The 15,087-nt window shown below is 50.0% G+C and overlaps 1 protein-coding gene across 7 annotated transcripts in view; it reads right to left on the reverse strand.

Annotated features, from left to right (window-relative positions):
- The window catches only part of SIPA1L3 (signal induced proliferation associated 1 like 3), a 294,007-nt gene that overhangs the window by 71,809 nt on the left and 207,111 nt on the right, over positions 1–15,087 (reverse strand). For all 7 annotated transcript variants that reach the window (XM_032248947.1, XM_032248941.1, XM_032248942.1 and 4 more), the window contains one exon: positions 8,429–8,703. In XM_032248947.1, the coding sequence (XP_032104838.1) occupies positions 8,429–8,703 (275 nt within the window). The remainder of the gene's footprint in view (positions 1–8,428; positions 8,704–15,087) is intronic.

The raw sequence follows: 15,087 nt of genomic DNA on the forward strand, positions 1-15,087 counted from the left end.
AATGTCTTACCAGGCACCAGGTGAGGAACAATAACAACATGAATGTTTAACAGAGCCTGCAGACATGCCAGGCCCAGGCAGAGGTGGGAACAGGTACCATCGCTGTCCCCAGGCAGGGCACACCTGCCATTCCTGCCTGCCTGGTGTCTCTCCCCGCACCCCCTCTCCTGATAACAGGTCTTTGTTATTATGGGCTCTGGGTGGGGCTGATCCCACTTATTGGCTCCAGGTATGAGTATGTGACCCAGGCCCGACCAATCAGAAGCTTTCTCCAAGCCCCCACCCCGACACAATGACTAGTACAGAACTGTCATGTGCTCTAAGCACGGCCAGCAAGAGATAATGAGTATTAATCCTGGAACTGTTTTTGTTTTTTTGAGATGGGGTCTTGCCCTGTTGCTCAGGCTGGAGTGCAATGGTGAGATCTCGGCTCACCGCAACCTCTACCTCCCAGGTTCAAGTGATTCTCGTGTCTTAGGCTCCTGAGTAGCTAGGACTATAGGGTTGCCCCACTACACCCAGCTACCTTTTGTATTTTTCATAGAGATGGCATTTCGCCATGTTGCCCAGGCTGGTCTCAAACTCCTACTGACCTCAAGCGATCCACCCTCCTTGGCCTCCCAAAGTGCTGGGATTACAGCCACTGCACCCAGCTCCCCCCCGACCCTTTTTTTTTTTTTGAGACAGAGTGTTGTTCTATCACCCAGGCTGGAGTGCAGTGGCTCGTTCTCTAGGTTTGAGCGATCCTCCTGCCTCAGCCTCCTGAGTAGCTGGAATTACAGGCATGTGCCTGGCTAATTTTTGTATTTTTAGTAGAGACAGGGTTTTACCCATTAGCCAGGCTGGTCTCGAACTCCTGACCTCAGGTGATCAGCCCACTTTGGCCTCTCAAAGTGCTAGGATTATAAGCGTGAGCCACTACGCTCTATTCTGGAACTGATTTTGAAAACCATTAAGGAAAAAAATCTATTTCCACTGGGGCTGCTGGGCTGAGGGGACTTATGTTCAGAGCTGTGGGAGTGGGGGTAGGAGACTGCCTGAGAATGACAGTAAGCGTGGAGGTAAAGACGGGACAGAGGCTCCTGGGAGGGCATCTGAGTCCCTGGATATGGCTGTGCTAAATGCTGTCCCATCTCCTAGTCTTGTTGGGTATGTGAGCCAGTGAAGACTCTCTTTTGCTGCGCCATGTTTATGTTTCAGCCTGTTCTGTTGCTGGTACCCAGAGTCTTGATCAGTACATCACCTTTTAGAGATAAATAAACTGAGGCACAGAGAAGTTAAATAAACCGTCCAAGGTCAAACAGCCAGTAAGAAGTAGAAGTTGGATTTAAATATTTAGTACATTGGCCGGGCGCGGTGGCTCAAGCCTGTAATCCCAGCACTTTGGGAGGCCAAGGCGGGTGGATCACGAGGTCAAGAGATCGAGACCATCCTGGTCAACATGGTGAAACCCTGTCTCTACTAAAAATACAAAAAATTAGCTGGGCATGGTGGTGCGTGCCTGTAATCCCAGCTACTCAGGAGGCTGAGGCAGGAGAATTGCCTGAACCCAGGAGGCAGAGGTTGCGGTGAGCCGAGATCGCGCCATTGCACTCCAGCCTGGGTAACATGAGTAAAACTCCGTCTCAAAAAAAAAAAAAAAAAAAAAAAAAAATTTAGTACATTGACTCCAAAGCCCACAACTTTAACCTAACCACCAGGACAATGGCCCCACCATACAGTGGTTTGGGAGCCAGTGGGTAGACTTCTTAGGTCCTTGACTTTTCCTTTAGTTATTTAAAAAAAAAAAAAAAAAAATTTTTTTTTTGAGACGGAGTCTGGCTCCTGTCACTCAGGCTGGAGGGCTGTGGCATGATCTCAGTTCACCGCAACCTCCGCTTCCTGGGTTCAAGCAATTCTCATGCCTCAGCCTCCTGAATAGCTGGGACTACAGGCAACTGCCACCATGCCTAGCTAATTTTTGTATTTTCAGCAGAGAAGGGATTTTGTCATGTTGGTCAGATTGCTCTAGAACTCCTGACCTAAGGTGATCCACCCACCTCAGCCTCCAAAGTGCTGGGATTACAGACATGAGCCACCGTGCCTGGCCTTTTCCCTTAGGTACTGACGGCTTCATCTTGGGCTAAGAGCTCTCAGGTATGACCTCAAAGAGGGAAACATAGCTGGGCAGTCCCAGCTATGCAGACAGCTCAGTCTGAGATGGGAGGATCACTTGAGCCCAGGAGTTAAAGGCAAGCCTGGGCAACATAGCAAGATCAAAAAAAAAAAAAAAAAAAAAAAAAAACAAAAAAAAAAAAACTAAATTATAACAATAATTAAAAGACAAAAAGGGGAAAATATTATTCAATCACTTTGAAGGCAGCATGGTCTGGGGAGAGTGACTCATACCTATAATCTCAGCACTTTGGGAAGCTGAGACAAGAGGATCCCTTGAACCCAGGAGTCCTAGACCCCGTCTCTTAAAAAAGAAATAAAAAAAGATTAGCTGGGTGTGGTGGCATGTGCCTTGTAATCCCAGCTACTTGGGAGGCTGAGGCAGGAAAATAGTTTGAACCAGGGAGTCAGAGGTTGCAGTGAGCCAAGATCGTGCCACTGCACTCCATCCTGGCAACAGAATAAGACTGAGTCAAAAAAAAAAAAAAAGAAGGCAGCATGGAGTGGTAGAGAGCCAGGGCTCCAGGGCCATATGGCTGGCTCAGATCCTAGCCCTTTCTTCATCTACATGAGTGTGGGTGAGGAATTCTCTCCTCAGAGCCTCAGTTTCCTAATCTGTAAGATGGGGCTGGTTGTGAACATTCTCTGAGCGTTAGCAGAGTCTGCACATACCAAGTGCTTAGCAAATCGGAGCTGATGCAGTTGCCTCCTTGGGCAGATTCTGTCCTCCCTAAGGACAGTCTGCCTGGTTTTCCCACAGAGAGAAGCAAAACCCTCGCTTCCACTTTCTGAAATACAATCAAACCCACCTTGGGGCTCTGGAAAAGATTCTGCCCCAGCTCCTCTCGCCTCCTGCCTTCCACAGTGATCTGAAAATGACCAGCCTCGAAATCACAAGTGCTCAGCAAATAACGAAGATTCCTGGGCCCCACCCCAGATTACATGCATCAGAATCCCCGCTGAGGCAGGGCCCAAGGATCTGCATTTGACTGAGCTGCCTGTGAGGATGCTGACACACAATAACATTTGAGAAGCCACGCTTAAATTTTTTTTTTTTTTTTTTAAGACAAAGTCTTGCTCTGTCACACTGGCTGGAGTGCAATTGTGCGATCTTGGCTCACTACAACCTCCACCTCCCGGGTTCAAGTGATTCTTCTGCCTCAGCCTCCCAAGTAGCTGAGATTACAGAAGTCCACCGACCACACCCTGCTAATTTTTGTATTTTTAGTAGAGATGGGGTTTCACCATGTGGTTCAGGCTGGTTTTGAACTCCTGACCTAAGGTGATCCGCCCACCTTGACCTCCCAAAGTGCTGGGATTACGGCCATGAGCCCCTGAACTGGCCAATATATTGTTAATTGGGGATAGAAAAATAAAAAAAAAAGCAAGATACTATACAGAGGTATAAAGTGCTAGTCTTTGTATTACAATTTTATTTTATTTATTTAATTTTTTTGAGAGAGTCTCACTGTTACCCAGGCTGGAATGCAGTGGTGCAATCACAGCTCACTGCATCCTTGACCTATCCGGCTCAAGTGATCCTCCCACTGCTACCTCCCAAGTAGCTGGGACCACAGACATGTGCCACCATGCCTGGAGAATTTAAAAAAAATTTTTTTTTGTAGAGACAGGGTCTCCCTATGTTGCCTAGGCTGGTCTCGAACTCCTGGGCTCGAGTGATCCGTCCACCTGAGCCTCCCAAAGTGCTAGGATTATAGGCATGAGCCACTGCGCTTGGACTTTATTACTATTTTAAATATTTGCTTTCCTGCATAAGATATTTCTGAAAGAAGGCATGAGAAACTGGGAGCAGTGGTTGCTTCCGGTAGGTGAAACTGGAGGATGGGGGCAGGAGACAGGGATGCCCTGTTACATCATTTTAATCCTTAAAAACAACTGTGCTCCAGCCATTGCACTCCAGCCAGGGCGACAAACAAACAAAACACACACACACAGAAACTCCAGCCTTGTGGCCTGGGAGTAGGTGGAAGAGGCCGTGCATTCTCCTCAGTGTCTGAGAGCATGGGGTTGGCATGCATCCATGAGGCCTGGCTGGTGGCAGCGAGGGCCCTTCTGTCCCATTCTCACTGTTCCCCTCAGAACTCACTGCAACAGACATTTGAGCCAGGGATGGCATCAAGAGGCTGGAGAGCCCAGAGCTGGGGTTATCAGCTCTGCAAATGAGGTCAGCCACACACCTCTGCATTTGAAGAACAACAAAAACCACCCAAGTCCCAACCCACGCCTGTTTCAGCAGCCGCAGTGTAAAGGGAGCAGGAGGTTAAGTCTTCCTCCTGAACAGGGCAGGGAGAAGAACTCGCCTGACTGGTTGCACTCTCCCTGGCCCTGTCTTCCCAAAGCTGGAGAATCCCAGACTTTTCTTTGCGTTTTAGTTTGTCCCTACCTGCATGTTTGGGGTGAGAGTCATGCGACGGGTGAGCTGGCTTGTCGCGGGCACACGTGGGAGTGTGTGGAGAGGGTACATGTCCTTCCCAGAGGAGCACAGCCACCAGGGCACTCGCCTGTGGGGTTATCTGGCCTTGACTTGCCCCTGCAGAGATCTGAGCAGGTGTGGCTGGGCCCTGGCTCCAAGCAGAGGAGGAAGGTGGCAGGGGAGGAGGGCTGGGACCAGGAGACACCTGGGGTGTGACCAGAGTCCTGAGGCTGAGCCACTGGGGGTGTGTTGGTAGGGGTGGCCACACCCTCAGGCTCAGGGTTTGGGCCTGCCCAGAGCAAGCACGACTCAGGAAGGTGAGGGTGGGGAACCCACCCGCATGCCTGTGTATTAACAGCTCGTGATGGCTTTCAGAGGCCACAGAGTATCATGGAGACAGGCTGACCTGGATTTGTTTTCTGCTTTGCTGCTTACTAGCTGTGCAACTCTGCAAAGGGACTTGTTTGCCCTGGGCCTCAGTTTTCTCATCTGTAAAGTGGAGATCACACCAGCCCTGGTGTGAGCCCAGCAAAGTCGTATGTGAATATGGCACTCATCATCACCCCAGTTTGTGTCCTCCCCTTGGCTCAATCTGATGCAGCCGCACAGGCCCTCTTTCTGGTCTGTCACCCAGCCGACAGCCTTTGCTCTCACTTTCAGGCCTTCCTGGACCACCACGTCCATGTGGGTTATGTGCCCTTCACAGTCCTCACATCCAGTATCTCAGCTCTAGCGTCTCTCGAGCGCCCCCTATAAGCCAAGTACTATCCCATGGGCTTTTTTTTTTTTTTTTTTTTGAGAAAGCTTGAGTGCAGAGGTGTGATTATAGCTCACTGCAGGCTCAACCCTGAGTAGCTGAGCCTACATGCATGTGCCATCACAACTAGCTAATTTTGAAAAATTTGGGCTGGGCGCGGTGGCTCACGCCTGTAATCCCAGCACTTTGGGAGGCTGAGGTGGGCGGATCACACGAGTTCAGGAGTTCGAGATCAGCCTGGCCAACATGGTGAAACCCCGTCTCTACTAAAAATACAAAAATTAGCCAGGTGTGGTGGCGCACGCATGCCTGTAGTTCCAGCTACTCGGGAGGTTGAGTCACAAGAATCGTTTGAACCCAGGAAGCAGAGCTTGCGGTGAGCTGAGATCATGCCACTGTACTACAGTCTGGGAAACAAGAACGAAACTCTGTCTCAAAAAAAAAAAAAGTGTTGAGGTCTTGCTACGTTGCCTAGGCTGCTGGTCTTGAACTCCTGGGCTCAGGTGATCCTCCTGCCTAAGTCTCCGAAAGTGCTGAGAGCCACCAGCACTCTACAGGCATGAGCTGCTCACTGGGTCTGGCCTGTCTTATGTGCTTTACAAGTTGGAACTCCTTCACCTTCACAAACGCTCTCATTTTACAAATGAGGAAACGCAGGCACAGGGTGGTGAGGCCACTTCCCTAGGGTCGCAGGTAACATGAGGAAGAGCTGGGATTCAAATCAAGACAGCCTCGCTGCAGAGCCTGCCTCCCCCTCTGTAATCTGAAATCATCTCGTTCATTTACTTGTGCACTGTTTGTCTCCCCTGGCCCACTCGGACCTCATTCCATGAGGCCAAGGCCTCGGCTGTCCTCTGTGCACTGTTTCCAGACGGGAACATGGTGGGTCTCTCTCACTGGTCACTTCTGGAGGTTGCTAGGGACCAACTCATTATTCTGAAAACTGTATTTATCTTGCCTTCCTTGAACAAATTATACCTCAGGGTAACTAAACAGTTACTGAAGGAAAAGCTCTTTTTAGAAGCATTCCAGCCAATACATGAACACGGCGCTTGTCTGCATCTGCAGCCTGTCATGAAATGATGGATCTAGGCAATGTCTAGCAGTGGCTGCTAGGCTGTGAGTTAGGGCTGAAGGGGACATGTGGCGATAGCCAGGGGCTGCCGTCTGAAGCCTCTGCTCACCCTTAGCATCACTTGCAGAGGGACATGAGACACACAGTGCCTTCTCATAGATGCACACCTAGGAGTGCTGTGGCTGAGCAAGCAACTGGGGCCTGAGCAAGCTGCCATCTTTGACTCTAGTTTACAGAAAATCCCAGTGGTGGAGCAACAGGCTAATGGACACCATGGGGAGGCCACCAGCTAAAGCCAGGAAAAGGAAGCTCTAAGGACAGGTGACCTGGTTTCTTTCCAAAATTAACTGCAAGGAAAAGGCCAGGCGTGGTGGCTCACGCCTGTAATCTCAGCACTTTGGGAGGCTGAGGCAGGTGGATCATGAGGTCAGGAGTTTAAGACCATCTTGGCCAAGATGGTAAAACCCCATCTCTACTAAAAATACAAAAATTATCCAGGTGTGGTGGTGTACACCTGTAATCCCAGCTGCTCGGGAGGCTGAGGCAGAGAAGTGCTTAAACCTGGGAGGTGGAGGTTGTAGTGAGCCAAGATTGTGTCACTGTCCTCCAGCCTGAGCAACAGAGCAAGCTCTAGCTCAAAAAAAAAAAAAAAAAAAAAAAAGAGAAAGAAATTACTGTTAAGGTGATTAACATGAGCCAGGTGAGGTGGCTCATGCGTGTAACTCTAGCGCTTTGGGAGGCTGAGGCAGGCAGATAACTTGAGGTCAGGAGTTCGAGACCAGCCTAGGCAACATGGTGAAACCCTATCTCTACCAAAAAATACAAAAATTAGCTAGGTATAGCAGCACATATCTGTAGTCCCAGCTACTGCTGAGACTGAGGCAGGAGAATCACTTGAACCTGGGAGGCGGAGGCTGCACTGAGCCAAGATGGTGCCACTGCACTCTAGCCTGGGTGACAGAGGTCAGGAATTCAAGACCAGCCTGGGCAACGTGGTGAAACTCCGACTCTACTAAAAATACAAAAAATTAGCCTATAGTCCTATAGGCTATAGTCCCAACTACTTGGGAGTCTGAAGCAAGAGAATCACTTGAACCCGGGAGGTGGAGGTTTCAGTGAGCTGAGATCCTGCCACCGTACTCCAGCCTGGGCAACAGAAACAAAAGAAGTAAATCACCTACCACACCTACCAGCTTCCCACTGGGCCTGGAATAAAACCCAAACTGCTCCATGGCCCATGAAGCCCATACCATCTGCCCGGTCACCTCTCTGTTCTTTGCTCTTAGCTCTCACTCCTGCTCGCTTTGCTCCAGACACATGGGCCTCCCTGCACTCCAGGAACGTGCCACCCATGTACACTGGGGAGGCCATGTACACTGGGGAGGCTGTGCCCTGCCCAGCTCCCGTCTGGAGCCTGCTGGCCAGAAAACCAAATGGCTGCCTCCCCGTGGAGCCTCACAGAGCCTTCTCTGCCCACAATCGCCCTGTAGCCCCTTCGTTACCCTGATTTAATTTCCTTCTGAGACTTCGCACTACCTGATCCTGTATGACACACATATTTCTTCACTGCCTGTCTGTCCCTGTAGAACACAAACTGCAAGGGATCAGGCATTTTGCTGTAGTCACTTTGAACACAGCTTGCACGTAGTAGGGGCTCAATAAACACATTCTGAACAAATGAATGAAATGTGGTGTGCCCGCAGGCAGGCGACTGTTAACACTGAGTGCTTCGTGCAGAAAACAGGAAGAATGACGCTCTCCCTCACAGGGCGGCCATGGAGATGACATGGGCTCATGCCTGTATGAAGGAATAAACCAGTAACTGGCTTACAGTAAGCGCTCTGTAGATGCGCCCTCTCTCTCCTGTTACTGTTGCCGCTATGCCTGCTGAGAAGGGCCTACCTATCCCGTCCTCTATTGGGATGTCAAATGACAGTGCCAGGGAGGCCTCAGGCCTGCGCTCTGGGAGCTGCCACCCACCACCTGGATGAAAGGTGGAGGTCCTTACCTCCGGGGCGTGCCGTCCTCAAAAGGCGGGATGATGACCACCTTCACGGTGACAGAGGTGCGCAGTAGGTCAATCATCTGGTCGTGGGTCAGTGTGACCACGGCCACCTTGCAGATCTCCACCAGTCGGCTGCCCTGCCGGAGGCCAGCCTGCCAGGCAAACCCGTAGTCCTCGACCTCGGCCACTGTGCCGTCATACTTCACGTGGAAGCCCAGCTGCCCAAGCCCGTTCCGCCGCAGCGTCATGTCCACCGTCTCCCAGCCATTGGTCATCACCTGCAGGCAACAGGCAGCATTGAGCCTCAGAAGCTGTATGCATCAGCTTCTCTGGAAGACCCCCGGTCAGATTCCCCACTTTGAGGCTGAAAACCTGCCATCTCCAACCTTCTCGGGCAATGGCAGGGGACCTGCAGGGGGAACATTCACCTGGTCCCAGCCTGGCTTCCTGATTTCTGGGGGGGAAATGTGGATATGTGACTCTGTGGCTTACAACCTTGCAGAGACCATGGCAGTCATGAGCTATGACCCTGAACTTCCTCCTTCCTAGGGTCTAGTGGGACTGCACTTCTTGGCTCCCTTGTGGTTAGATGGGGCCCTGGGACTTGTTTTGGCCCATGAGTTGAGAGTGGTACTGGCATCTCTTCTGGGCTGAGGTATTTGTTTATTTATTTATTTTTGAGACAAAGTCTCGATCTGTTGCCCAGGCTAGAGTGCAGTAGTGCAATCTCAGCTCACTGCAACATCTGCCTCCTAGGATCAAGTGATTCTCCTGCCTCAGCCTCCTGAGTAGCTGGAATTATAGGCATATACTACCATGCCTAGCTAACTTTTGTATTTTTAACAGGGACGGGTTTCACCATGTTGGCCAGGCTGGTCTCAAGCTCCTGACCTCAGGTGATTCACCCACCTCAGCCTCCCAAAGTGCTAGGATTACAGGCATGAGCCACTGCATCCGGCCTTATTTTATTTATTTATTGAGGCAGAGTTTGTTTATTTATTTATTTATTGGGGCAGAGTTTCGCTCTTGTTACTTAGGCTGGAGTGCAATGTCACAATCTTGGCTCACTGCAATGTCTGCTGCTTGGGTGCAAGCAATTCTCCTGCCTCAGCCTCCTGAGTAGCTGTGGTTACTATGATGCCTAGGCTTGTCTCAAATTCCTGGCCTCAAGAGATCCTCCTACCTCTGCACTTTTTATTCTTTCCCATCTTATTACTATAGCAAAACCCTCAGGAAAGGGATCAGTGCCTTTATAAGAGGCTCAATGTGGTGGCTCATGCCTGTAATCCCAGCTACTTGGGAGGCTGAGGCAGGAGACTTGTTTGAATCTGGGAGGCGGAGGCTGCAGTGAGCCGAGGCTGCACCACTGCACTCCAGCTTGGGGAAAGGGGCCCTCACCAGATACTGAACCTCCTGGTTCCTTTATCTTGGACTTCCTGGCCTCCGGAACTGTGAATAAATACATTTGTCTTGCTCATAAGCTACCTGTCTAAGGTATTTTATAATATTCAGGCTAAATGGACTAAGACATGTAACCTTTAATGCTGTTGTAACTCAGGCTGAGTGCAGTGCCTCACGTCTGTAATCTCAGAACTCTGGGAGGCCACGGCAGGAGGACTGCTTAAGCCCAGGAGTTCAAGATGAGCCTAAGCAACATAGCAAGACCTTGTCTCTTCAAAAAAAAAAAAAAAAAAAAAAAATTAGCTGAGCATGGTGGCATATGCTTGTAGTCTCAGCTCCACACAGCTACATGGGAGGCTGAGGTGGGAGGCTGGCTTGAGCCCAGGAGACTGTCGCTGCAGTGAGCTAGGACTGTGCCACTGCACTTCAGCCTGGGTGACAGAGTAAGACCTTGTCTCTAAAAATTAAAGTTAAGGGTGCAGTGGCTCACACCTGTAATTCTAGCACTTTGGGAGGATGAGGCAGGCAGATCACGAGGTCAGGAGTTCGAGATTAGCCTGGCCACCATGGTGAAACCCTGTTTCTACTAAATACACAAAAAATTAGTGGGGCATGGTGGCAGACGCCTGAAATCACAGCTACTCAGACTTGGGTGGCTGAGGCAGGAGAATCGCTTGACCCCAGGTGGCAGAGGTTGCAGTGAGCCGAGATCGCGCCATTGCACTCCAGTCTGGACGATAGGGCAAGACTCCGTCTCAAAACATAAATAAATATTAAAGTTAAAGTTAAAAATAAAAAAAATTACGTCTCTGTGATTGATTTTATAGCTTATTCATGGGTGGCAATGTGTTCATTTGACAAAGGAATTATTGTTAATTTTTTATTTTATGTATGATGACAAGATAGTTATGTTTTAAGAGTTTGTAACTTTTAGAAATAAATATTGAAAAGTTTATGGATGAATGGTAGGGTGTCTAGGATTTGCTTCAAAATAATTGGGAAACAGAATGTACCCGGCCAAGACTGGGGTTCTTAAACGGTTCCCTCTGCCTTAGTGTATGCTTGCAACTTTCTATAATTAAAAAATAGAATTGGGCCGGACGCGATGGCTCATGCCTGCAATCCCTGCACTGTGGGAGGCTGAGGCAGGTGAACCAGCTAAGGTCAGGAGTTCCAGACCAGCCTGGCCAACATGGTGAAATCCCATCTCTACTAAAAAAATAAAAAATTAGCCGGGTGTGGTGGCGCACACCTGTAATCCCAGTTCCTCAGGAGGCTGAGGCAGGAGAATTGCTTGCACCCAGGACTCGGAGGCTGCAGTGAGCTGAGATCGCAACAATGCACTCCAGCCTGGGAGACAGAGTGAGACTCCATCTCAAAAATAAATAAAATAAAATTGGTTTGAAAGGAAAGGTGCTGCTCAGTGCCTCAAAAGACAATGCTGTGGCTAGATTCGTCCTAGCCCATGATTTTGCTCTGGGAGTCAAAATTCTTCCCTTTGAAGCTGTCCCTCTTGTGTCCAAGGAGTTTGGCTGTGGGTTATAAAGCAAAGTCCTGTGTGTCTGTGCCCACAACCAATTAGGCCACACCAGCCCTCAGCATCCTGGGCTGTTCTCCTTGGAAGGCCCAACCTTTCATACAGTCCAGAGAGAGAGCAGGCAACAGCTCAACAAACACTGCTGTGGCAAGGCCTGCCAACACCGTTTGTTTGCCATTCCCGCCCCCGCCCCCCACCGCCTTTCAGTAATTAGGCCCAGGCTCCTCTGTAAAACAGAGTTTTGATGGGCACGTGGCCATCTAGTTGGGGACCACATTTCTCTGCTTCCTTTGTAGCTAGGTATGACATATGACTCAGTTTTGGCCAACAGGATATGAAGTGATGAAACGTCTACCCCTTGTTCTTTCTTCTTCTTCTTTTTTTTTTTTTTTAAAGAGACAGAGTTTTGCTTTTGTCACCCAGGCTAGAGTGCAGTGGCCCGATCTCGGCTCACTGCAACCTCCGCCTCCCAGGTTCAAGTGATTCTCCTGCCTCAGCCTCCTGAGTAGCTGGGATTACAGGCGCCAGTCACCACGCTCAGCTAATTTTTATATTTTTAGTAGAGACAGAGTTTTACCACATTGGCCAGGCTGATCTTGAACTCCTGACCTCAGGTGATCTACCTGCCTCGGCCTCCCAAAGTGTTGGGATTACAGGCATGAGCCACTGCGCCTGATCTTTTTTTTTTTTTTTTTTTTTAATAGAGATGGGGTCTCACTCTGTTGCCCAGGCTAGTCTTGAACTCCTGATCTCAAGCAATCCTCCCAGCTCGGCCTCCCAAAGCTCTGGGATTCAGGCATGAGATACTGCACCCAGCCAAAATCCTCTAAATCAGGGGTGTCCCATCTTTTGGCTTCCCTGGGCCACATTGGAAGAACTGTCTTGGGGCCAGGCATGGTGGCTCACATCTCTAGTCCCAGCACTTTGAGAGGCTGAGGCCAGTGGATTGAGGCCAGGAGTTTGAGACCAGCCTGGCCAACACAGCGAAACTGTCTTTACCAAAAATACAAAAATGAGCCAGGCGTGGTGTTGCATGCCTGTAATCCAAGCTACTTGGTAGGCTGAGGCCTAAGAATCACTTGAACCTGGGAGGCTAAGGTTGCAGTGAGCCGAGATCGTGCCACTGCACTCCAGCCTGGGCAACAGAGTGAGACTCTGTCTCAAAGAAAAGAAAAATTGTCTTGGGCCACACATAAAACACTAATGATAGCTGATAAGCTAAAAACACACACACAAAAAACTAATAATGTCATAATATTTTAAGACATTATGAGTTTATAAACTCAGTTTATGAATTTGTGTTAGGTGCCATTCAGAACTGTCTTGGGCTGTGGGCTGGACAAGCTTGCTCTGAATGCTAAACTTTTGTAACTAATTAAATATGTCGGGGACTGTATCCAACCTGTGGATTTGAGACCTTCTCCTTGTCTGATTTAACACTCTCTGATACGTTCTCCTGGTACCCTCCACACCCCCCTTTTAAGCTCTTGGCACTTTTAATTGCATATTTAATACCTGTCCCAGACAGGAGCCCCATGAAAGTAGGCCTGGGCATGTTATGGTCACCACTATGTCCCAGCACTGCCCAGGCCAAGGCCAGGAACATAATAACACTCATTCAATTAGCAGAAAATGGGATACGCTTGAACCCAGGAGGTGGAGGTTGCAGTAAGCGGAGATCACACCAATGCATTCCAGCCTGGACACAGAGAGAGACTCCATCTCAAAAAGAAAAAAAAAACAAAACCACACACACAAAATAACAAATGATGGGACACCACTAGTTGGAGAAGTCTGGGGCAGTCGAGTCAGCTGCTGGGGAGAGTCTGGAAACTGCTCCCTGTGGGCGCTTCACAAAGAGAGGGACTTGCTGTCATGAGTCACTCAAGAAGGGCCTGCCCCTTCATGGGAGATGGCTTCTGTCACCATTCCCTGGCCCACTGGTTCCCCAGCAGGCTCTGGGGCATTGAGATTGGTGGTGGGTTGGGGGTATCGCTGTGGAAATGCGCTCAAAAAGGATTCTACCAACAGTAGGCACGGGGGTGGGTGTGGGACAGAGTGGCACAGTGAGGATGTGGTAAAACATGTCACCTGGCATGGTGTCTGGCATGGTGCCTGCTCAAGAAACGCGAGCTGCTGTCAAGATTAGGGGAGGTGGAGTAGCCTAGTGTTTAAGAACCCAGGCTCGGTCGGATGTGGTGGCTCACACCTGGAATCCCAGCACTTTGGGAGATCAAGGTGGGTAGATCTCGAGGCCAGGAGTTTAAGACTAGGTTGGCCAACATGGCAAAACCCTATCTCTACTAAAAATGCAAAAATTAGCCAAGTGTGGTAGAGGGTGCCTGTAATCCCAGCTACTTGGGAGGCTGTGGCAGGAGACTCGCTTGAACTTGGGAGGTGGAGGCTGCAGTGAGCTGAGATGTCACTACTGCATTCCAGCGTGGGTGACAGAGCAAGACTGTCTCAAAACAACAACAACAACAAAACCCAAAGGCTCTTTAGGGTCTGGGCAAGTCCAGGTCTCTGTGGGCCTCAGTTTCCTCATCTGTGAAGTGAGGAAGAGAACGGTATCTACCTCAAGGTGCTGAGCAGGCTCTGACGCACAGCTGGCGCCCATTCGACGCTCGCTACTGCAGCCTCTGCAGGGTAGGGTGCATTCATGCCCACGCTTGGGTCCTGCTCACTCAGCAGCTACTGTGCACCAGATGCTGGCCTAGGTGCTGAGGACACAGCAGCGAACAGATAACACACAGTGCACGGCAGACGGTGGTGAAGTAGGCAAAGCAGGGGAGTGTGCTCCAAGCCAGTGTGTGGGGGGGTGTAATCTTAGATAACAAGGACCCACTGACAAGGTGACATGTGACCAAAGGCTTGTAGGAGGAAAGGGAGTGAGCCATGTGGTTATCAGAGAAGTGTTCCAGCGAGAGGCACAGATGGTAAAAAGGCCCTGAGGCTGGACGCCTCCAGAGCATGCACATGAAATCCCAGAGGTCTGCATAGCTGGGGCAGAAAGCAACAGTAAGATGAGGTCAGAGAAGTCAACAGGAAGCCAGATCACACCAGGCCTCTAGAGTTTCTGTAAGGCCCCAGCCTTTAACCTACAGTGACCTGAGAGTTTACAGCAGAAAGGTGATGTGATCAGATTGCTCTCACTACCATGTTGAGAACAAGCCACAGAGAAGCAAGGGTAGGGGCAAGAGGGACCAGAGAGGACACCACTGCAAGTGTCTGGGAGATGCCAGGGTGGCTTGCACCAGGGTGTGGGCTGTGGGAGAGGGGAAGGTGTCTGGTGTCTGCCTACGGAAGTGGAGCTGATGAATGTGGGCATGAAGGAGAATGGAGCCCAGGCTGATGCCAAGGCTGTGACATCAGCAAATAGAGGGATGGACTTGACTTTTTTTTTTTTTTTCCCCTAAAACCTTACTTGAGTAGAGGACTTCTGTTTTATGAACTCAGGAAACCTCTGAGAGGGGTGGGGAGGAACGCAGGAGTTTGCTTTTGTTTGTTTGTTTGAGATGGAGACTTGCTCTGTCGCCCAGGCTGGCATCCAGTAGGGCTCACTCTCAGCTCACTGCAACCTCTGCCTCTTGGGTTCAAGCAATTCTCCTCCCTCAGCCTCCCAAGTAGCTGGGATTACAGGCACATGCCACCATGCCCGGCTAATTTTTGTATTTTTAGTAGAGACAGGGTTTCATCATACTGGCCAGGCTGGTCTCAAACTCCT

Source organism: Sapajus apella, unplaced genomic scaffold, assembly GCF_009761245.1.
Source record: "Sapajus apella isolate SASKATOON/1434 unplaced genomic scaffold, GSC_monkey_1.0 scaffold68, whole genome shotgun sequence".
Classification (NCBI taxonomy): Eukaryota; Metazoa; Chordata; class Mammalia; order Primates; family Cebidae; genus Sapajus; species Sapajus apella.